Here is a 23,412-nt window from a genome sequence, read left to right as displayed (position 1 = left end):
ATCTAGTCTATCCTAACCAGCAGCAGCTCTCCAAGGTTTCAAATGGAGGACATTCCCTGCCCTACTTGGGAGATGCTGCTGGGGATTGAACCTGGGACCTTCTGCATGCCAAGCAGGTGCTCTGCTACTAAGCTACAGCCCTCCCCTTAAGGCGCAGGAATATAGGGAGCTGCCTCATAGCAGTCGGACCCTCAACCCAACTAGCTTGAAACAGTCAATGCTGACAGGCGGCAGCAGCAGCAGCTCTCCAGGGTTTGGCAGAGCTACGTCTCAGCCCTGTCTGGATGGCGAAGACTAAAATTGTGTGCCTTTGGCATACAGAGCAGGTCAGAACATCAGAAGAGTCCTGCAGGCCAATGGCCCATCTAGTCTGGAATCCTGTTCTCAGTGCCCAACCGGATGGTGCCTGCCTAAGGGTCTCCTGCTGACTTTGAACACAAGAGCGCGCTCCCCTCCTCTGGCTAGAGGGCTAGACCCCACCCCCAGATCCTCTTCTATCTGCCTGCTCATTAATGAGTTTTGGTCTTTTTTCTTTTAAGACAGTTGCTGCTGCTAAAGGACATCTCCAGACTACAGCAAAGATAAAGGGGTTGATCTATGGGGTGGGGCTGCTGCTTTTCTTTAAATTTCTTTAACTGTAAACTTCAGCGGGGGCTGATTGCAAGTGGGAGAGGAACAGAGGACAGCTGTCACTGGGTTGGGGGGGGAGAGAGGCTTTCAAAGAGGAACTTAACCAGGTGGCCCCAGCTGCTAGTTCAAACGGAAAAATAAGCCGCCCCACACATTCCCTTTCTACACACAGCAGACGGGGCAGGAGGCAAGGGGGTGGACTCTCGTTTTTATTTCACTTTCCATAACAGCACCTTCCCCATTTTCATTTCCAAAAGAGGGATTACAAAAAAAAAAAAGATATTCGGTTCCAGGTGTCGCAGGAAAAAAGAGCAACAGGCAGAGCGCTTCCAAAGGCTGTTGCCTCAAGGCCGGGACGCTTCGACCTTCCCAAGGAATTGCCAAGGTGCCGCTGTTCCTCTGGCAAAAGAGAGGCGTGGGTCGGGCCTGCGTCATTGCTCCTGGTGGAAGAAGAAAAAACGGCTTGCGGTTACTCATTTGGCCTTAGGGTTGCAGGTCTGTTCCTGCTGCAGAACTTTAACAGAGCAACATTACGAGCCTGCTGGACCAGGCCAATGGCTCTTCTGGACCAGCATCCTCTTCTCACAGCAGCCACGCAGACACTTCAGTGGGAAACCCACAAGCAGAACCCGAGCACAAGAGCCCGCTCCCCACCTGTGGTTTCTAGCAACTGGTGTTCAGAAGCAGTGCTGCCTCGGATCGTCGAGGAAGCACATAGCCATTGTGGCTAATAGCCATTGACAGCCCTCTCCTCCCCATGGATTTGTTCAATCCTCTTTTACAGCCACCCAAGAGTTACCTTTATATGAAAGGCTCTCCCGCTCTATGACCACAGCTATTCCCCCTCCCTTTAGATCCCTGACATGAGGACTCCCTGGTCTCCAAGCACATCAGGGGAAATGGATTCCTGCATCCAGGAAGTCTCAGCTTTAAGGAAAGGTGCTGCTGTGCTACTGCTGCCTTTGCAAAGACACACTCAAAAGCCTACAGAGCCAAATGCCTGGTGGTATTTCAGCAGAGCAGGAGACTCTTAACCTCGGAGTCGTGGGTTCGACCCTCACGTCGGGCAAAAAGATTCCTGCACTGCAGGGGGTTGGACTAGATGACCCTCGTGGTCCCTTCCAACTCTACAATTCTATGATCGATTGAATTTGAAGAATATTGGAAAAAGATAAGATTCAGATTCGAAGTTTGGTACATTAGGAGGTAAGAACGTATTAGAAAATTGCTATAGAGATTTATACTGTGTTATGTGCGTTCGTCTTTAAAACCAAAATATACATCATGAATTGACAGGAAGTCCGTTAGGTGAATTAAAAAGAAGTATAGAGGACACTGAATAGGCTCTCCTTCGCCTCCTATTCTCAATGTAGAGGAAAAGTAAAAGAAAAAAACGACACAGACACTTAGATACAGTAAAAACATAATGTTTATTGTATTCAAATTATTGTTTAGTACATTTGTTGTTGTTGTTTTAAAACATTTGGTTTAAATAGTATTAAAGATGTAAAAAGGGAGAAAGGAAGAGAAGGGGGGTTGGGGAATGGGAGGGAAAGAGAGGGAGGGAGATATAGGGTAGTTATAAGTTTGATGTACTGTATTTTATAAGTTGATTCTGTATTTCGGTTGGAAAGTTTTTGCATTTTGTATTCATATGTATTGAAAAAATAAAATTTATTTAATAAAAAAAATTCTATGATAAGAGCAAAAGAATACATTTTTTCTTCCTGCTCCCCCACAATTTGAAGAAAAAGAAGTGCTAATACTGTATATGTTTGTGTGTGTGTGTGTGCAACACAGAAACATAGAATTGTAGAGCTGGGATCCTTATCAACTCCTTCCCTTTGCTCCCATATAGACAGTAATTAATTTTTTTTTAGAAAGCAATAGGTTTTATGGAATGTAACAGACTCTGTAAACAGTGAATATAATATCTGAAGATCAAGAGAGTTTGTATTAGGTCGTTTGAGGGAGGGTGATGGAGGTGATAATGAATTTCTATTGTTTAGCTCTCCATTTGCATTGATTATACCTGCAGTAATGAATTACAATTCTATTTTTTACACAAAACAATCCCCCACCAAAAAAGTATTATGCACACCAAGCCCCAATATTAAGCAACATAGAGTTGAGTGCACAGAGTCACAACTTGCCATACTAGAGGGGCTGATTCATGTCCGAAGCTGTTCTGCGATTTGCTCCTCCATAAGAGAGTTTTTGTGCGTTTGTGGGAGGAAGGGAAACCACGAAAAGAGTCGTGTTATAAACTTTATATGGCCGTTTCGCAACATTGCGGGAAGCATGACGCAGTTTTGATGTGGACAGCTGAGTGGTCTGGAGGCCTCAATTCTTCCGGGGGGGGGGCAGGCGGCGGTGAGGCTGCTAGATGGGTCTGACCCCCCCCCCACCTATACCAGTCATCAAATTGGAATTAGCAACTGGAAAAGAGAGTCCCTTTTCTTCTCCCATTTGGAAGAAAGCCACAACCAACGCTTGATGGGAGTTAAGTCATCAAACTAATTAGCACTGACGGTGTGCAAAGCCAGACAATTGAGGGCTGGACTGAGAGGTGGGCAGAATGTAGTTTAGGATCAACGGTTAGGTCTCTGGGTGAATCTGCAATCGAAGGCAGCAATGCTTCTGAATATCAGTTGATGGGAAACACAAGTGGGGAGAGTTGCTGTTGCATTCAGGGCCTGTTTGCAGGCTTCCCAGAGGTATCTGACTGGTCACTGAGAGAAGAGGATGCTAGACGAAAATGCTCTTCAATTCTAACAATAAGACTTTTGCACCAGGCTCTGGCTGGTAAATCTTGGGGTTCTAGGAGGAGGGGGGGGGGAGGCAGGCAAACACGAAGCTTGCCAATTTCCAAGAGGGAGGAGAAGCAATAGGCAAAGAAAATTCAAGGGAGAATTAGGAGGCAGGAAACCTGCAAGCAAGAAAGAGGCTAAATTGGCTCAAGGATGGTTTGGCTGAGAGGATGAGGAAAGAGGAGAAGCAAAGGGAATGGGGGTTCGGTAAATCAACAAGAGGGGGGGAACCCCACTCCTGGCTGAGTAGGCCAGGAAGCTCTTGCAACCAATCCCCATAGCTGTACCCTGGTTACATTTCCAGATTTATAATCAGAAGAGACAGCACTTCAGAGCCCCCTTGCCAAAGAAAAGTGGCTGAATGGGGCTCTTACAAACTGGGGCTCAACTGAGACCAGGGTTTCCTACTGCACCGTGGGAAAATGGCTGAATCAGAAACTGGGTTGTATCCAACTAAGTTAGAATAGGCTCGCTGAAATGAATGAACCTAAATCAGGTCTGCCCATTAACTTCAACAGGTAGGGCTAGCACTGGATGCAACTCCCCAATCCAAAAGTTTGATAGTTCTAGTTGAGGGCTCAAATAAAGACCAGGGTTTCCTCTGCCACCACAGGCATGAAATTTATCCCCCAATTATTGCTGTTGCAAACGATCCCTGTGACCACCTAGCACTCTTTTAAACTTTATGTATAATTGTCACAGACTTTTACTCTCTTAATTTTCGTGACCATTTGGTTCCACTGGTTACAATCACCCCACCCCAAAGAGCCGTGTGCATTTCTGCCAAATGTGTGAACGCTCTGCGCGTCTGAAACAGACGACTCCAACATGTGAAAGCTTTTGCTGCAAGACATCCATTTGTTTTTAAAAACAACAGTGTCCCACGACCTTTTTTCAAGACGGCCGTCTGCTAGACGCACAAACCTCTTACTCTCAACTGCACTAGTTGTTAAGTTAAAAGGGGGGAAAAATCTGGAAGGCTACCTGCTTTCCCCTGAGTTTATTTATTTATAAAAATATTTATATGATTCTATGATTTGTATACTGCTGTGCCATAAAAAATATCAAAGTGGTTTAAAGCAATGAAAACATAGAACCATACAATAAAAACGTAAAGAAGTTAAAAACAAGGCATCAATTAACCATTGTGGAAACAGGTATTCTTGTTTGCCCGCATAGGCCTGGCAGAATAGAAAAGTTTTCAGCAGGCGTTTAAAAGTTGGCACAGAAGGTGCCTGCTGTTCTTTTAGGAATTACTCCCTACCCCAGACCAAGCAAGTATCTCTATAAGGTCACATTTTAAGCACATTTAAGAGACTCTAAACTGTCATGGTTCCCCTAAAGAATTCTGGGAACCGTAGTTAGCAGTTAACAAACTACTGTCCCCAGGATCTTTTGGGGAAGTTAAAGTGGTATATGAGTGCTTTTAATGTATTATGTGGATGTGACCAAAGAGAGTAGTTCTCAAAAGCAGACTCACCTTGACAAACCGCCCATGGAGAAGGTAAGGAGACCGGAAGTCATGCTGGCAGTTTGAATAAGCCATTCCTAAGCCCATTCCTGACCCGAGAGTGATGGGCCACGTCTTCCCTGGAACAATAGAAAGTGGAAGGGAAGAGAGGGAAAGAGGGAGAACAGAGATGGAAGAACGATGGGAATGTTACTATGAAATATGGTCTGCATCAAGGTCCAGATAATTAGCAATGAAATTCTGCAAGGGCATCAATGATAGCTGGTATAGCAACACAGTGAGAGGTTAAGGGACTGAACTATGAATGAGGAAGTTCTTGGATCAAATCTTATCTCTGTTATGGACCCACTGGTGGGTCTTAGGCAAGCGACTCTCGGGATTAAATCTGAAACAGGGGGCTATTACTGATAGGGATTTTCCTTATAGCAGAAATGGCCCTCCAGGCCTTGCTGAGTGGTCCCTAGAATTCTCCCTAGTTCTGTGCCCCATCAATGGCCCACTTGCCACTCTCCTTTGAGTGCTTTTGCCTAGATGGAATGCATCCTTGAACTGGGAGAAGTGACTCTTGCTTGCCTGAATACAGAGGCATTTGGGGAGGGAGGCTGCAGAAGCCTCAGGCTGACCTACTAAATAAGAGATGAAAGCCATAGATTGCTCTGTCCACATTTGCATTTAGCCCTGCCCACTACTGACATGTGGTTTCCGCCCCCCCCCCCCGGAAGACTGCCCGTGAGGGGATGGGGCACGTGGGCTGATAAAGGTTCCCCACCCTTGCCTCACAGGGCTGTTGGAGGGATTGTAACTAGGTGACACATGCAGACCACTATAACAAAATTATTATTCGTTTATTTCATTTATTGCATTGTATATTTATATCCCTCTTTTTTCTCCAAGGAGATCAAGGTGGCATACATGCCCCCCCCCATTTAATTCCCACAGCCAGTGTTTGAAACTCCCATTGTTTTAGGTGCATTTTGAGACAGGGAATATCATTAGCATGAGCAGTTTCTGTGCTCTGGGCGCAGTGCTGAGCCTAAGAATTCGGATTAAAACTGCAGAGTGGAAGGAAAGGAGCAGCTTTTTCTTCCTCCCCACTTCCAGCCACTCTCCCTCTCCTGGTAAGGAAATAGGAGGAGGGAAGTGGCCCCACTCACCTCTGGCCTGGGCCCCACCCACTGACAGCAGCCGACCCCTGAAAGATTGCCCCCTCCAAAGGTGGCAAAGCAAGGGAGGTTCCTCACCCCTGGTTATAAAGAAACCCTCTTTCCACAGCTACTAGGTTTATCTTTTCAAGTGGCTCATCCCTGTTTGCAAATCCTAAAAACCTGCACCCCACCCTATCCCACAAAATGCATGGTGGAGTAAAACCTGTTTTAAAAATGGGTCACGGTGCTGGGCTTTGGAGGGGGAAGACACACAGATGGGCTCCACAGTGCTTGTTGTTTTTTAAACAGAAGGAAGGTATTGCATAAATATATATTAAAAATGTTTATCAAGCTGCAAATGGCTGTTGGAAAGCGCTCTTCCCGTGTGCTCAAATCCCATCCTGATGTCAACAAGGCAGCTTTTATTTAGAGAAAGCAAATACCGCAGTATGTTGAGAGGAGGATCTTTATTTAGAAGGGGCTACCAAACCTGCCTTTGAAACTTAGGCTACAAAACACACATAGAGTTACTAACACATCAGTGGTCATCGACCCTGCGAGTGCGCTGGCTGGGGGCTCACATGAGGTGGGGCTCCCAGCAACCGCTGGAAAGTCACCAGGTTGGGGAAATGGTTGAACTCGCCCAATATTTCCAACTCTGGTCGGCAGTGGAGCTCCAGGATCTCAGGCACAGAAGTGTCTTCATCATCAGCTGCCTACCTGATCTTTTTAACGGGAGGTGTTGGGGACTGAATCTGGGACCTTTCACATGCAAACCACTAAGCTATGGGTCCCTGCTACCCTGCCATCTTCATTGGCCGGCAAATCTCCAAAAGCATAAAGGGAGGGATGGTGGCACAAGGTCCCCTCAGAATGGATGTCAGGAAGACAAGCGCCTGGAGCAGAAGCGGGGTATGCACCTGGCCGCTACCCATCACTTACTTTTGAAGAAGATGACCGAGAAGACAACACCCAACCCAAAGCCAGCACCTGCAAGAGGAAGGAAAGAGTTAGCACAGCCTGCCAGGCCTCTCCACATGCCCACAAGGGAACAATACTATTTGTTACAGGGCATAAGAAGACGCTGCTGGATGAGGCCAATAGCCCATCTACTCCAGCATCCTGTTCTCACAGTGGCCAAGCAGATGCTCCAGTGGGAAACCCACAAGCAGGACCCACAAGCAAGAGCCCTCTCCTCTCCTGTGGTTTCCAGTGACTGGTATGCAGAACCACTGGTGCCTCCAGCTGTCGAGGCAGAGCATAACCATTGTGTCTAGCTACCATCAATAGCCTTAATCTTCCTGAATCTGTCCAATTCTCCAAGCTGATGGCCATCACTGCCTCTCCCTTTCTTTTTTTAAAAAAACAAAAGTGCACAAAAGTACAGCAACAGAAGGAAAAGGCTTATTGGCTTTTACTAGTAGAGACGGCAGGGACTGAAACTGCAACCTTTCACATGCGAAGCAGGAGTGCCTACCGTTTGCTACAGGCCTCCTAAGGACGCCTGATGCCAAATTGGGCCATTGGCCAAGCTAGCCCAGTGCTTATCCTGCTTGCCAAAGGCTTCCCCAGGCCTTGTACCCAAGACTCAGCCGTGGGACCTTCTACACACAGAGGATGTGCTCCTTTGGCCCTGAGTTGCAGTCCCTGGAAAGCCTGGCACGTCTCACTCTGGATGTAAACCTGGAGGCAGCGACCTTCAGAAATGTTCTCCAGATATTGATGGGCCCCCAAAATGGTCTGTGGAGCGCTAACTCAGCCCTGCATCAACAGGATGGGGTCGCCTGGAAGGCCAGTTTATTCCCAAGTCAAGCAGCCCGGAGCAGTCTCGGAGGAAAATTGCTTCCTTTGAGGTCTCCCCGTCCTCTAGCGCTCATTGTGGCTTGGGAAGGTGGGAACTTAAGGGGGCCCTTTGCTCTGCTTTTATTCCCTGTCTGCTTGTTTTCCTTGTAAGTGAGAGCTTTCATCTTTTATTGTTATGAAGTTAAAGGCTAGCCTGGAGGTGCTGGTCTTTAGTGGAAACAGCTGCCTGGTGCATTCACTTTGTGTCCCTTCGGTCAGGTGGGAGGCCCTTCTGGAGCAGCGCCTTGCCCTCTTAAAAGGAAATTGAGCGTGCAAGGCCCCAAACCGACATGGCTGGTTTATTGTTCATGGCAGCTGTAAAGCAAGCACTCTGCCCATGCTCTGGAACACTGTCACGTCCCGAGGCTAAGCACTGTAGAGTCCCATTTATAGGTCAACGTAAGTCATAGATTTGGATTTGGAAGAAGATGCCACAGATCAATACAGTGTGTGGATTTTGCAGGAAGTTCTTCCTGAGATTTTATTTAGATGATATCTTACACATCTTAGTTTAAGCTGAACCCATTACGGGAACTCATTGTTTATCTTGGCAGCGGGGCACGGGGCAGACAAGATCTGAAATCGTATTTAGATGGTGTGCCCCAGGATTGTGAGATACTGCAAGATGATTCCTGGCAAGATAGAAGAGATGACAGGATATTATCCACCATAAAGATTATTAAGGAAAGCCCTGCTGGGTCAGGCAGTCCAGCATGACGTTTTCACCAGATGCCCCAAAGGGAAACCCGCAAGCAGGATTCGAGCACAAGAACACTCTCCCCTCCTGTGGTTTCCAGCAGAAGCATTGCTGCTTCCAACCATGGAGGCAGAGCATAGTCATTGCCTCCATCACATTACAGAACCTTTTGATTGGGGTGATTGGATACTGCAACCAGTGTTACCACACAGCTAGAAGCATGATTTTTGTGGGTTTGTAATTTTAAAATTAGAAAATAAATTTAATTTAAAAAAGATGCCCGGGGGGGGGGGGCACCTAGAATTTGTAGTCAAGCAGGCATCAAGTCACAAACGACTATTAGCAATGGCTGATGTCTCCCCACCCTACTCCAGCTTCCCCATGGAACAGCTGGTGTTGGGTGTGTGTGTGTGTGGAGAGGGTGTTTATGCTATTAAACCCAAATTACCATCTGCACGGATCCATCAAAAGCACAAACTGTTTGGCCCCCTTGACCCGAGGCTCAAACAAACTCCTTCCCTTGCTACAGATTGCCGTTCCTTTCTTTCTCGAGTACCACTGCTGGAAATCAGGCTGTTTAGAGAAAATAATTATTTCAACACGCAGAACTGGGGGAGGCGGGGAACCGAGGAGATGGGTGGTTCGCTCAAACTGTCCAGCTCAGCAAGTCATGCTGCGGTCCAGCCTTAGACTTCCTGCTCAAGGATGGCTTCTCTCTCTCTCTCCCCCTCTGCCAACTTAAACAAGTTAGCTAATCAATGAGAAATGGTTTACATGGGAGATGGACTGTGCATCACGCGAACACCGACCTTTAAACAGTTGCTTCCGTTTCCATTTTCCATCCTGTTAGGGAAAAACCAATGTCCGATGATTGCCCAGAATACGATAACCACAGAGCTTGGGGGAGGGGACAACTAGATCACTCTAAGTAGATCAAACTGGTGCCCTCCAGATGTGTTAGGAGTGAACATAAGAGCCTGCAGAGCACAGACATCATGGCTAGCAGCCATTGATAACTTTATCCCCCGTGAATAGATTCAGAGCAAGATATCATCTACCCGTATATTCCGGCGTATAAGACGACTGGGCCTACAAGACTACCCCTAATGTTTCCAGTTAAAATATAGAGTTTGGGATATACTCGCCGTATAAGAAATACGATCCGGCATATAAGACGACCCCCAACTTTTGAGAAGATTTCCCTGGGTTAAAAAGTAGTCTTATACGCAGGAATATACAGTATATAAAATCCTTGACCATGGGCTGTGTTGGGTGAGGCTGATGAGAGCTGTAGCCCAGCAACATCTACAAGGGCACAGGGTTGGTGAAGACTGGATCAGGTGAGGAAGATGTGCTGGATTCAATAACAGGGCAGCTTCTTATGGGAATGGCCCCACAGCTCTGGGGCAGAGGCTGTGAGGCTCAGGCAACTTTGGGAGATTTTCAAGAATGTCCTATCCAGCTTCCCACTGCAACCTGGAGGGCCATAAAGACTGATGTCACATGCTAAGGGTTATAATGGAGGGCATCGCCAGTATTTATTGAGAAGAAAATGCGGCAAATGTTCCCCCCTCCCCACTCTGCCCAACCAGCTGCTCAGTTCAAATAATTTCTATCTAGGGCAGTTTTGGTCTGCAATTCAACAGACACCCCCCCCCCCAAAAAAAAGAAATTCAAAGCACAAACAGGAATTAAGATCTATGAAACTGTTGCTGTGGACAGTTCTTCGTCCAACCAGGAGGTTGTTGTGGTTCTGCGGTCATCTCCTTAATGTCGCCAAGAAAGCAAAGGGGAGTTTGAGTCAATCTTTCGAAGCCGTGTGTGTCCAACCCCACTGGGGATTTTCTTAGACACAAACGCTGCTGGAACAAATGAGTCTCATCCAAAATAAGTCCCTAGAGGTGAAATGGCCAAGTTGCCAGTTTGGTTACGGACGGTACTGTACAAAGGGACCAGCAAAGAGGCAAAAAGCCACACCAGCCGGTGGCTTTTGCCATTTTGGGGAGCTGCACGCTCAATTTCCTTTTAAGAGGACAAGGCGCTGCTCCAGAAGGGCCTCCCACCTGACCGAGCGGACATCGAGGGACTGCAGCAGGCAGCTGTTTTCACTAAAGACCGGCACCTCCAGGCCAGCCTTTAACTTCATAACAATAAAAGATGAAAGCTCTCACTTACAAGGAAAACAAACAGACAGGGAATAAAAGCCAAATATCTTGCAGTCCCAGACCCCCTCTGGCTTCTCCCTCCCTCCCTCCAAAGCCAGGAGAGGCACAAGAGGAGGGGAAGAGTGGAGGAAAGTGGTTTTCTTCTTTGAGATGGCTTCGGCCACTTGGCCTGGAGGAAAGGGGCCTTCCAGGCAACCCTATCCAATTGACCCAGCACTGAGGTAGGGCCTCACACACCATTTGTGGGTCCCATCGATGCACGGGGAACGTTCCTGAACGAAACATACAGAACTTTACCAACTTGGTGCTCTCTGGATGTTCTGGAGTACAATTCCCAGAAAATTGGAAAAGCCTCAAATTGGATTTTGAAATTAGTTCAGCCAGGCCATAACATCTTTCCTCAATCCTTGGGGAGGCAGGAACTGTGCTTTTGTTCCTCACCCACCCCATGCCAAATGCCAATCTTCTCTGCCACAGATTAATTTCACCTCCAAAGTTTACTCTGTTGCACTGTAAAGGTAAAGGTAAAGGGACCCCTGACCATTAGGTCCAGTCGTGACCGACTCTGGGGTTGCGGCGCTCATCTCGCATTATTGGCCGAGGGAGCCAGCGTATAGCTTCCAGGTCATGTGGCCAGCATGACATAGCTGCTTCTGGCAAACCAGAGCAGCACATGGAAACGCCGTTTACCTTCCCGCTGTAGCGGTTCCTATTTATCTACTTGCATTTTGACGTGCTTTCGAACTGCTAGGTTGGCAGGAGCTGGGACCGAGCAACGGGAGCTCACCCCGTCGCAGGGATTCGAACCACTGACCTTCTGATCAGCAAGCCCTAGGCTCAGTGGTTTAACCACAGCGCCACCTGGGTCCCTGTTGCACTGTAAGTATTGCAAATGGAGCAATGACACAGAAAGATGAATTACATACAAAGTTTTTTTCCCAAACCAAAGGCACGTGCTACACTAGCCATTGGCATATATAATGTCATTCCAATTTCATAAAAAATGGGTTTTTTCTTTTAAGTCCTCTTGTCAATTCACCCCTTTCCTCTCATCTCCTCAAAGAAAAAAGAAGACCCTTTTCCAATAGCTGCAATCCTGCCAAATGTCAGGTTTGCGTAGGCAATTAATCTACATTCTTTTAATATAAGCACTGGCCATATTTTAATGCAGACAAGTGACATTTGCAACAAAATCATGCAGTTTTATCCTTCACCAAGGTGCTGCTACTCAAGTGTTCTAGAAAGCCAGTTCTGCCCTCTTCCAGTACACTCACTTTCTCTTCCCCCCCCCACTATAATTTTTCCTTTACATCTGAAATTCAACACCCCTTGGCTGATAAGTTTACTGCTTTGTATTGGGTTAAACCACAGAGCCTAGGGCCTGCCGATCAGAAGGTTTGAATCCCCGCGACAGGGCGAGCTCCCATTGCTCGGTCCCAGCTCCTGCCAACCTAGCAGTTCGAAAGCACCACAAAGTGCAAGTAGATAAAAATACAAAATGAAAAAAATACAAAATGAGAACACAAAACAAAAACAAGACTAACACCAGCAAAAAAACCCCTACACATTTAAAAAAACATTATTAATCAGCCGGATGCCTGGTTGAAGAAAAACACTTTCGCCTGGTGCCTAAAGTTCAAATCAAATCAAAGCTTTATTACGGTTATATACCAGCTATTAAGGGACCCAGGTGGCGCTGTGGGTTAAACCACTGAGCCTAGGGCTTGCTGATCAGAAGGTCAGCGGTTCGAATCCCTGTGACGGGGTGAGCTCCCGTTGCTCGGTCCCAGCTCCTGCCAACCTAGCAGTTCGAAAGCACGTCAAAGTGCAAGTAGATAAATAGGAACCGCTACAGCGGGAAGGTAAACGGCGTTTCCGTGTGCTGCTCTGGTTCGCCAGAAGCGGCTTGGTCATGCTGGCCACATGACCTGGAAGCTGTACGCCGGCTCCCTCGGCCAGTAAAGCGAGATGAGCACTGCAACCTCAGAGTCGTCCGCGACTGGACCTAATGGTCAGGGGTCCCTTTACCGTTACCTGGCTATTTGGAAGGAAGGTTGCCCCTTGGGGTTTCCTTTATAAAATATGCCGTGCACTTGTGTATTTATTGCACTTATATCCCCACCTGCCACCCCCGCAATGAGATCAAGATGGCATTAATGGCTCTCCCTCTCATTTAATCCCTGCAACAACCCTGTGATGTAGTTTAAGCTGAGAGGCAGTGACTGGCCCCAAGGTCACATCCAGTGAGCTTCTTTGCCAGGTGGGGATTTGAACCCTGGTCTCCCAGGTCTTGGGACCCAGGTGGCGCTGTGGGCTAAACCACTGAGCCTAGGGCTTGCTGATCAGAAGTTCGGCGGTTCGAATCCCTGTGACGGGGTGAGCTCCCGTTGCTTGGTCCCAGCTCCTGCCAACCTAGCAGTTCGAAAGCACATCAAAATGCAAGTAGATAAATAGGAACCGCTATAGCGGGAAGGTAAACGGCGTTTCCATGTGCTGCTCTGGTTTGCCAGAAGCGGCTTTGTCATGCTGGCCACATGACCTGGAAGCTATACGCCGGCTCCCTCGGCCAATAATGCGAGATGAGCGCGCAACCCCAGAGTCGGTCACGACTGGACCTAATGGTCAGGGGTCCCTTTACCTTTACCTCCCAGGTCTTACTTACTCCAACACTTGGGGTCCCCCCTGAGCATACAGATACCTCCTTTCTCTCTCTCTCTCTCCACCCCCACACCTGCATTTGCCACCAAAACTGGCTCTTCATACAGTTCTGATCAGCTTGACACTGATTTGGTCTTCCAAATCAGTCAAGTTCTGGAGACAGAAGGGCTATTTGGAAGACTAATCCTGATCCCTCAGAGTCACCATGTATTTTCCAGTTTGGAGACTCATGCTAACTAGTCAGAATTGGGTTTGAGAATTGAAGGAATACAGGGGCACAGGCAATTTCCCAGACTCTCTGCTCCAGCTTCAGACTTCAAAGCAATCTGCAGTATTATTTCACTCCCACAGAACCGATCCTCAAAGCTTTCCTTCTCCCCAGGCATCGGACCCCCACAGCTGCAGCTGTTGGGAAGCCGGACAGCACCCCCCCTTTACTGCCCCCCACTTATTCCACCGCTTATTAGATGAACAGATGCTGAATAAGACTTCTCCTAATTACCTTCCACCCACCTACAAGAAGAGAACAGATTGGTCTCTTAAGAAACTAAGAAAAGCCTGCTGGCTCAGGCCAGTGGCTCATCTAGTCCAGCATCCTGTTCTCACAGTGGCCAACCCAAACCTGGAAGCTCCATTTAGCTAGGGTTGCCATATTTCAAAAAGTGAAAATCCTTTGCCCAAGGTTGTTTTCCCGGACATTTCCGTCCGGGCACAGCTTAAGGGGGCTGAATAATTCCAGACGTATGGCAACCCTACATGATGTTAGGCCATGAACCTGTCCAATGTCTATCTGAGTGGTTATCTCTGACTATAGAAGCAGAAAATCCCCTAAATTATAAACAGCAGGAAACTACAATTGAAGGTCAAGTTGATCACCTCCCCACCCTCAAAAGAAAATCCTTATAATTTAAAAACCTGTATTTTGAAAAGGAATATTTAATAGTTTGAAGTGTTTTATTCCAAGATGTCAAAACAAACAAAGGATTAGAGGCGAAAGGCACATTAGTGTCTTCCAGAGAGGAGTGGGCAATTTATCAACTTGCAGGCTGTTGCCAGTTCATGTACAGGCGTGGCTCTACAGGAAAACATGGCTTGCAAAGGAGTGGGTGCCCAGAAGGGAGCCATCAGATATGCTTGCCAGGAAAGGAGCAGCTTTCTCCTGGTCACTTGCCCACCAACAAGTGGATTAAAGCCCCTTAGATCACTTCCTTCATTTAATTGTTTCCAAACCCACTACTATGACAACTTCAGAACAGCCCAACTTCACTGCTTTTGAAGGATGAGGAAGGGCTGTTTCGGCTCGCAGCTCCTTTTGTGGAAGTGGAGTGGAATTGTGCCCTCCCCACCGGGAAAAACAGCCCGCATCTCAGCAGTGGCATTGCCGCTGCTGAACAGGGATGTGTTCAGCATATGTAACAGGGATGCCTTTCACATCACACGTCATCAGGAGAAGCTATCAGGTTCACTTCCCACCTCCACTTATAACAGCAATACAGGAGAGTTTTTTTCCTCCAAGGCTCCTGATAAAATGAAACTTATCCTGGGTAAGAAATGGAGGCAAAGAGGGTTGTATCAAACAACAGAGTAGACTCGTTGAAATTAATGGACATAGCTTATCTAGGCCCATTCATTTCAATGGGTCCACTCCACTCTGAATAGGACTAACGTGAGATACAACCCAGAGTTTTCAGTCCAAATAAGGTTTGGAGTGTTAGCCCTACTTGCAGTCGGAGTAGACTGATTGAAAATAAAGCGCTCAGGCCCACTAATTCCAGTTGGTCTACTGTGGGTAGGACTAAGATTGGACATAACCCTTTCCTTTTTAAACAAAACATCAACTCTGCAGGCACTCTGCACCTGACCCAGTAGAAGCTTACCAGAAAGAGCAGCAAACCATCCAGCAAATCAAGCACACACCCCACTTTTTTCAGACTTAGATGTCTAAAATTTAGATGTATCCCCATACATAGAACAGTATATATCTGTAAAGCATGTTCTTGTGGATCACTTTATAAGAACATGTTTTACAGATGTATACCATTCTATGTATGGGAATACAGATTTTCATAATATATTTTCAGGATACCCTGGGGAAATCTTAAAAAATAAAAAATTGTTTCATTGCCTTGTTGCTTGTTTTCCTGAAGTTTTTGCAAGTCATGTTTTGCTTTTTTTCATAAAATAACTTTGTTGAATAAATATATGGACTTTTATTTCTAAATGGCTTTACATCTTAAGGATTTATCAGGCCTGCATGTTTGGATTCAGCAAAAAAGGAAATCAGAAACTGCTCCCAGAGAATTATGCGGGACCTGGTGGGTTTGGAATGCCACTGTCAACTAGGCAAAGCTCATTTATGCTTACCACTGCAACTGCGGCCCTGGCTCTGTGCGTGCATGTCATTAATTCCTGATACATGTGAAATAAGCATCACTGCTCCCTTTCACGCTCTGGGCCAAGTGCCTGTGCCTAAACACGACTCTGGCCCAGTTCAAGCAGGTGGTGAGAAACTCCTGCTGGGAAACCTCTGGCAGGGCTTCGGTTGGGAAAAATTGAGTCAATTGCCTTGCGCAATCCTCAGAACAAGGCGTGTGTTTGGTTCGAGCAAGAGCTGGGGGCATGCACACCGACAGGGGATCTACATGCTCCTCTGCAGCAGTTTATTGTGAGGGCAGCCTGCAAAGCTAAGATCTTTCCCCTGCTTATGAGCGTAGGACATAAGAGAAGCCTGCTGGATCAGGCCAATGGAGCATCTAGTCCAGGCTCCTGTTCTCACAGCAGCCAATGCCTGTGGGAAACCCTCAAGCAGGACGAGGGCAACAGTGTCAGATGCTGAATGGTTCCCCCATTGGCACAACAGGCCCCATCTCTCAATGGTTCCCTCATTACTGCAGCCTCACACAGAGGCAAGATCATCCGACTGTTTGCCACTGCTGTGGACTAATCAACCAGTATTCAGAAGCACTGCTGTCTCTGACTGTGAAGGCAGAAACAGAACCATCATGGCTAGTTACTGTATCAGATACTCTACCAGGTGAGACAACTGATCCATCTAGAACCGGTGTGCGCAGGTTTTGCCCCTGCAGATGTCGCTGAACTACAACTCCCAGCCTCAGCAAGGATGGCCAATAGCCAAGGATGTAATGAGAGTTGTGGTTAAGAAGCATCTAGAACAGGCTTCCTCGAACTCGGCCCTCCAGATGTTTTGAGACTACAATTCCCATCATCCCTGACCACTGGTCCTACTAGCTAGGGATCATGGGAGTTGTAGGCGAAAAACATCTGGAGGGCAGAGTTTGAGGAAGCTTGATCTAGAAGGCCAAAGGTTCCCCATACTTGATATATAACACCATCAAGATAACTTGTCTCTTTATGAAGATCTGCAAAAGGCTACTTCTTCCCAAGCTGTCGGCAGCAAAAACAGAAAAGAGGTAGGTAGGTGGCAAGGGGCAAACAAAGGCAAATGCAGTACTTAAGCTTGGTTACTGGTGGGGATGAAGAGTAAGGTATTAAACCAAATACCTTGTAGTAGAAGGGACAGTTGCAGTACCAGCCACAAATAAGTCAAATGCTGACTTTTTAAACGGGACAGCTTCACATTGATGCAAGCTCTCACATTTCACAGAAGTTTTCATCACTTCACCTTACTGTGAAGTCTGTGAAACCCAAGAGCTTGCACACACTCACATCTAACTCAACAGCCTCAAAATTTGCTGTGCACAAAGGGGCTCACCAAACCCACCTCTCAAGATGCAGAAGTACGCATATAAATGCAATGAATAAGCTCTTCTGCTTACCTGCTTAAGAAAGCTGGAGGGGCCAGGCAGATTGTCAGTCACCAACCAAGCATCCAGAGATCTCCAAATGGTTGCAATTGGGCCTGTGCCAATAGCAAAATGCGTCTGGCACTTAGGGGATTTTGGGCACTGACCCACAGGCACTTTGCTGTGTGATTATGCTTTGTTTTAAAGATGTCTGACTATGGAATTGCTCTAAACTCTGATAATATCCATCAATACTTTGTAGATGGTTTATGAAAAGATTACAACAAGTTCATGAAGGGGAAGTCTTATCAACCACTAAACTGTCCCTTCATCTTCCAACGCAATTTACCTATGACTGTCAGGTGCTAGGGACAAACATGGGCCACGGTTCAGTGGAAGAGCACCCACATTGTACACAGAAGGCCCCAGGTTCAATTCCCATCACCTCCAGGTAGGCTGGGAATGTCCTGTATGAAATCCTGGAGAGCTGCTGTCAGTCAACGTGGACAGCACTACCCTAGATAAGACAGTTGACTCAGTCAAAGGCAGCTTCCTATGTGTTCTAAAGGAAGGGCCATAGCTCAGTGGCGGGGTATCCACTTTGCATTCAGAAGTTCCTGGGTTCAAATCTCCAACATCAACTTCGTTGGACTGGTCATATTGTGCGGATGCCTGATGATCGTCTTCCAAAGCAACTACTCTATTCCGAACTTTAAAATGGAAAGCGTAATGCTGGTGGTCAACAAAAGAGGTTTAAAGACTGTCTCAAGGCAAATCTTTAAAAATGTAGTATAAACACTGACAACTGGAAAACACTGGCCTGCAAGCTCTCCAGTTGGAGAACAGCCTTTACCAAAGGTGTCATGGGCTTTGAAGACACTCGAACTCAGGGCGCAAGGGAGAAATGTGCTAAGAGGAAGGCACACTTGGCAAATCCACACCATGATCAACTCCCGCCCGGAAACCAATGTCCCCACTGTGGAAGGACGTGTGTATTCAGAAATGGCCTCCACAGTCACTTATGGACTCATTGTTAAAACCATGTTTATGGAAGACAATCTTACTCAGCTACGAGTGATCGCCAAAGAGGAAGAAGAAGAAGAGCCGATGCCTCCATACTCTCCTTGTGGGCTTTTTGGAGGCATCTAGTGGGCCACTGCTATAACAGGTGCTGGACCAGAGATAGTTTCTCTTTAGCCTAATCCAGCAGGATTCTACTTAGGTTGTTTATGAATCCAGAAACCTTCTTATCACATCCTCAATCCCTCTTACAAAGCATGAGACACCTGCTCATTTAAAATCAAATTAATACCTACCCAGAAGAAGCCAGAGGAGAAGAAAATTGCAACAGCAAGCACAAATCGAATTATTAACTCATTTGCAATTCAAACTGGATCATTGTTATTTCTTCTTGCTCTTCTTACCCACCCCACTTGCATGTAAACAAGTCTTATAACACAAAACTTAAAAGCACTTTCTCCCGGTATGGGAACGGATGAGTTGGCTGCAAACAGAAACCTCAAAACCGCAGCCAACTCTGGGCGCAATATTACTGGGAACATGTTGCACAACTAATTTCAAAGGGGTTCATGGGAGGTTTTCAGTGTAGGAGTGCAGGTGAAACAAGACACATCGGGAGGCGGCCACCCTCCACCCTCCTACCTTGGGAAAGAGGGCAGAGTCCCAACCTCTTCTCACTAATGCTCATCAGTGACAACGAAAACAAATCAACTTAGTGACCCCCAAACCATAACCAAGCCTGGATATGAGCATGCCAAAAATTGGGCAAAGGACACCTCTTATATAGCATTTGCGGCTTCCAATGCAGATTGGCTGAGCTGACATGATGGCATAGAATGTTCACAAACTTCCTAAGTGCTCAGGGAAGGGGAAATATTTTAATTTGGCTGGGATTAATACGATCACACATGTCCTAAAGACAGTAATAGCTTTGCAGGACAGGTCAAAGACTGGAAAGAAATCCCAAGAGGCAGCCAAGCTAAGAAAACCTTTTGACAAGATGGAGGTGATAGGAACCAGAGGCAAGAAGGGGCTGGTGGGGGATCAAATTTACACATTAGTTTGAACTCATTCTCTGCCTGTACTAAGCAAGCACCAGTAAATAAGTCCAGCTATTCCCAACTATTGCTTCCTTGTGTCTCAACACAGACCCACCCCTTCACCCACCCTTCAGGTTTCTATTTCACAGCCATCAGAAGAGCATGACTGCTGGATCAGGCCAAGGCCCAACTAGTCTAGCATCCTGTTCTCACAGAGGCCCACCAAAGGCCTATAAGCAGGACATGAGAACAACTGCCTTCTCTATCCCCTACTGTGAGATGGGGATCCGCCCAAGGCAGAACTTCATAGCTGAGTTGGTATTTGAACCCAGATCTTCCCAGCAGAAATCCAACATACACACTATCTACTGCACCAACATGGATCTCATTTAGGCAAGTTCCTCCTCATATCACACCTCAGGAGAAATCCAACTCTCATCAATACCTCAGTCTCCTGCAAACTAAGTTCTACTCAGAGTAGGTAGGCCCCCTGAAATAAGTGAACTTGGTTAGTCAGTTATTAATTTCAATGGGTTAGAACTCACATACAACCCATTCACATTGGATGTCGACCCATTCCTGTGCCTCAGGTGGTCACCTTTTTGTTTGACAGATGTGCGTGTTTAACAGATGTGGGTCAAGCAGAAATTCCATGGGGAAAACCTCTCCCCAGTAGGTAGGTGTGTCCCCCAGATCAAACTTCACACTCGCAATAAACTTGTTATTGTTAGGTGACCTTAGGAAAGCAACTCCCCTTTCAGCCCCAAACCTGCAATATTGGGATAACACTGGACTACCTCACAGGCTTGTTGTAATGCATTACAAGAAGAGAATGTTAGGTGAGACACTTTTTGAAATTCTGAAAGCTCTATGAATGGTGACTAAAAGGTAGCAAAATGATTTGTCACTATGAGACAGGGGTCTCTCTCTCTCTCTCTCTCTCTCTCTCTCTCTCTCTCTCTCTCCCTCTCTCTCTCTCCCTCTCTCTCATACACCACAAAGAATCCTCCAACTTTAGTCATACAGTCCCCTGCAAAACCTTTGTCAAAGACAGCCTGGTTTTTCAGTGTCAGAGGATCGGTTCATATGAGAGTCAGTGTGGTATACTGATTAGTGTTGGAATAAGGCCTAAGGGAAGGGACGCGGGTGGCGCTGTGGGTTAAACCACAGAGCCTAGGGCTTGCCGATCAGAAGGTCGGCGGTTCGAATCCCCACGACAGGGGTGAGCTCCCCTTGCTCAGTCCCAGCTCCTGCCAACCTAGCAGTTCGAAAGCACATCAAAGTGCAAGTAGATAAATAGGTACCAATACAGCGAGAAGGTAAATGGTGTTTCCGTGTGCTGCTCTGGTTCGCCAGAAGCGGCGTTGTCATGCTGGCCACATGACCTGGAAGCTGTACGCCGGCTCCCTCGGCCAATAATGAGAGATGAGTGTCGCAACCCCAGAGTTGGTCACGACTACACCTAATAGGCAGGGGTCCCTTTACCTTTACCTAAGGCCTAAGAGACCAGGGTTCAAATCCCCACTCAGTCATGAAGCTCACTGGGCGAGCTTGGGACAGTCACTGCCTCTCAGCCTAACCTACCTCACACAAGGTTGTTGTGAGGAGTAAATGGGGGGGGGTATGTATGTCACTGTGAGCTCCTTGGAGAAAAAGATGGGATATAAATGCAATGCAACAAATAAAATAAATATAGGAAAGCCAGGGGCACCACTGTGGTTGGAAGTGAACCTACCCCCTACCATCAATAACCTGCAATGGCCCCATCAACTAGGAATTGGTAGTACAGTGGAACCTCGGTTTATGAACACCTCGGTTTATGAATTTTCGGTTTATGAACGCCGCGGACCCATCTGGAACGGATTAATTCACTTTCCATTACTTTTAATGGGAAAGTTCGCTTCAGTTTATGAACGCTTCAGTTTATGAACAGACTTCCGGAACCAATTACACCCATGTTTCAGTTTATGAACGCTTCAGTTTAAGTACTCCGCGGACCCGTCTGGAACGGATTAATCCACTTGCCATTACTTTCAATGGGAAAGTTCGCTTCAGTTTATGAACGGTTACTCCGCGGACTGTCTGGAACGGATTAATCCACTTGCCATTACTTTCAATGGGAAAGTTCGCTTCAGTTTATGAACAGACTTCCGGAACCAATTGTGTTCATAAACCGAGGTACCACTGTAGTAGCTAAAAGATAACACCACAGATCTACAGTTATTAGTTTTGATTTCACTTCTGCCAAGCCCAAGGACAAAACCATGTGGCTTTAGGCAAATCACTCTGACAGCATTATCCCCACCCCCATACTGAGGGCTCCCCCACCTTACAGGACTGATACAACAACTGCTATGATGGCGTGTTCAAACGGCTTAAAATTACAGAAATGATACACATATTGCTGTTATTTTGTAACTGAACATTACCGCCCACGCTTCCAGGGAGCAGAATCTCAGTCTTTCCCAGACTGGCTCACCCACAATCCTTTTATTTGGATGTGCTAGGATTTGAACATGTGACGTCTGCCATGCAAAAAAGGCGCTCAACCAATGAACTATGCCTCCACCAGACCTGTAAACACACCCTGACAGCATGATTCTTGTTACTGCTGAAGAAGATCTGAAGAAGATCTTCAGTACATATCTGAAAAAGTGTGCATGCACACGAAAGCCTCATACTGTACTAATGACAAACTTACTTGGTCTCTAAGGTGCTACTGGAAGGAATTTTTTTTATTTTTTGTTTCGACTACGTAGACCAACACGGCTACCTACCTGTAACTAGTAAAAACTGGGGTCTGGCTTTTGCTGCCCAACTCCCCATGGGACTCTGAGTCCCCTATGTCCATGATCGGTCAGAGAAGAATGAATGGAGGCAGGATCCGGTGGAAAGCAAGGCATATATTTATTTTTCTGTTGCAACAGAGTTCCCTCCCCTCCTTACAGGAAGAAAGGTCTGTGATGAGGGGGGCAAGATATTATATATATATACACAATGACTGCTTTTGAAAAGCAGGCTGCCGTATTTAAGAATTTGGTTGGTTTTTTAAAGTGGGTTGCAATGTTTTGGATGCATTGCAACTCCTTTAAAAAATGCCTTTCAAAACTGCGTGCGTGCATAAATAACTTATCCCTGCAGCATGACGATTTATTGGCAAGCCAGGCACCGGCCCTCTAATCCTAAGGACATAGCTGCTAAATGCACGAGGCCTCACTCCAGGCGAGGATAACCTGAGCAGGGCTAGAGCAAGGGCTGCCCCTTCCTTAACCCAGGTCTTCCTCCCCCTCAGCACCACACCCTAGACACAAGGCGAGCCCCCTCCCGCTCCCTATTCCACAGTTCCCACCCTCGCCCCCTTACCCAGCTTGACGGCGGAGTCAGCCAAGCACCGGTCCCACTTCCTTCCCAAATCACCCTCCGACGCCATCTTGGCCACCGCCTCCTGCTCCCTCTAAGAGCTGCCACTCAGCCTTCCCGCCCGCCTCCTTAAGCATTAAGTCTCGCGAGAGATACTGCTGCTGTAGCTGACAGCGGGCGGCTCTCGCGAGCGTCCAAAGGAGTTGAAGGGAAGGGACGAGAAAGGTTTTCCGCTTTCGCGGCCTCAGCTTCCGCTGCCCCACCCGGCATAACTGGCTCCCGTTGCCAAGGGTAGCCAGGGTTATCCTTAGCAACCTGGGCCGGAGGCTTGACCTTGGGGCGGAAACCGGCTAGGCCCGAAAGAGAAAGGCTAGCTAGGATGAAGGAGGCATCCTAGGTTGCAGGCCTCGTTGATTGTAATCTGCGGGCATCTTCCTCTCCAGAAAGCACACGTGGCCCTTCAGCCTGTCAGTTTTATTGTGTGGTATTTACAAACCCCTTTTCCAAAGATATGAGTGTAAATGCAGATCAAAAACAAACCCACCACGTTACTTTGTTGGGCAAGGGCATAGGGTGGTTCTGGGTTCAAATCCCCACAGCCATGGAGCTCACTATGTGAGGTAAGGCCAGCCACTTAGCCTACACTACCTCGCAGGGTTGTTCTGAAGATTAAAAACAATGTATGGGTGACTGGGGAGACTGTATGTTGCCCTGAGCTAGCTGGGGCTGGGGGGGGGGGTTAAATAAAAGGATATACATTCAATCACATATTCCTACTTTATCTGTTGCATATATATTCATATTTTAAAT

The 23,412-nt window shown here is 47.0% G+C and overlaps 1 protein-coding gene across 1 annotated transcript; it reads right to left on the bottom strand.

The window, feature by feature from the left end:
- Positions 1-825: 825 nt before the first annotated feature.
- Positions 826-22,715, bottom strand: MICOS10 (mitochondrial contact site and cristae organizing system subunit 10). Its single transcript, XM_035119965.2, has 4 exons — positions 22,606-22,715; positions 6,999-7,046; positions 4,921-5,030; positions 826-1,070 (listed from the first exon to the last, which is right to left on the bottom strand). The coding sequence occupies exons 1-4, from the start codon at positions 22,670-22,672 to the stop codon at positions 1,062-1,064; spliced, it is 234 nt and encodes a 77-aa protein (XP_034975856.1). The 5' UTR covers positions 22,673-22,715; the 3' UTR covers positions 826-1,061.
- Positions 22,716-23,412: the final 697 nt, after the last annotated feature.

The sequence above is a fragment of the Zootoca vivipara genome, chromosome 6, assembly GCF_963506605.1.
Source record: "Zootoca vivipara chromosome 6, rZooViv1.1, whole genome shotgun sequence".
In the NCBI taxonomy this organism is placed as follows: Eukaryota; Metazoa; Chordata; class Lepidosauria; order Squamata; family Lacertidae; genus Zootoca; species Zootoca vivipara.
Note: the sequence above shows the minus strand (reverse complement) of the source record. Positions and strands in the feature narration are given on the sequence as shown.

Bases quoted from the DNA above. Each gene is read 5' to 3' on its own strand.
- MICOS10 (XM_035119965.2), bottom strand. From the start codon at position 22,672: ATGGCGTCGGAGGGTGATTTGGGAAGGAAGTGGGACCGGTGCTTGGCT. The intron at 7,047-22,605 runs GTAAGGGGGCGA...TTCCTCTTGCAG, and splicing joins TGACTCCGCCGTCAAGCTGG to GTGCTGGCTTTGGGTTGGGT. The intron at 5,031-6,998 runs GTAAGTGATGGG...CTATTGTTCCAG, and splicing joins CTCGGTCATCTTCTTCAAAA to GGAAGACGTGGCCCATCACT.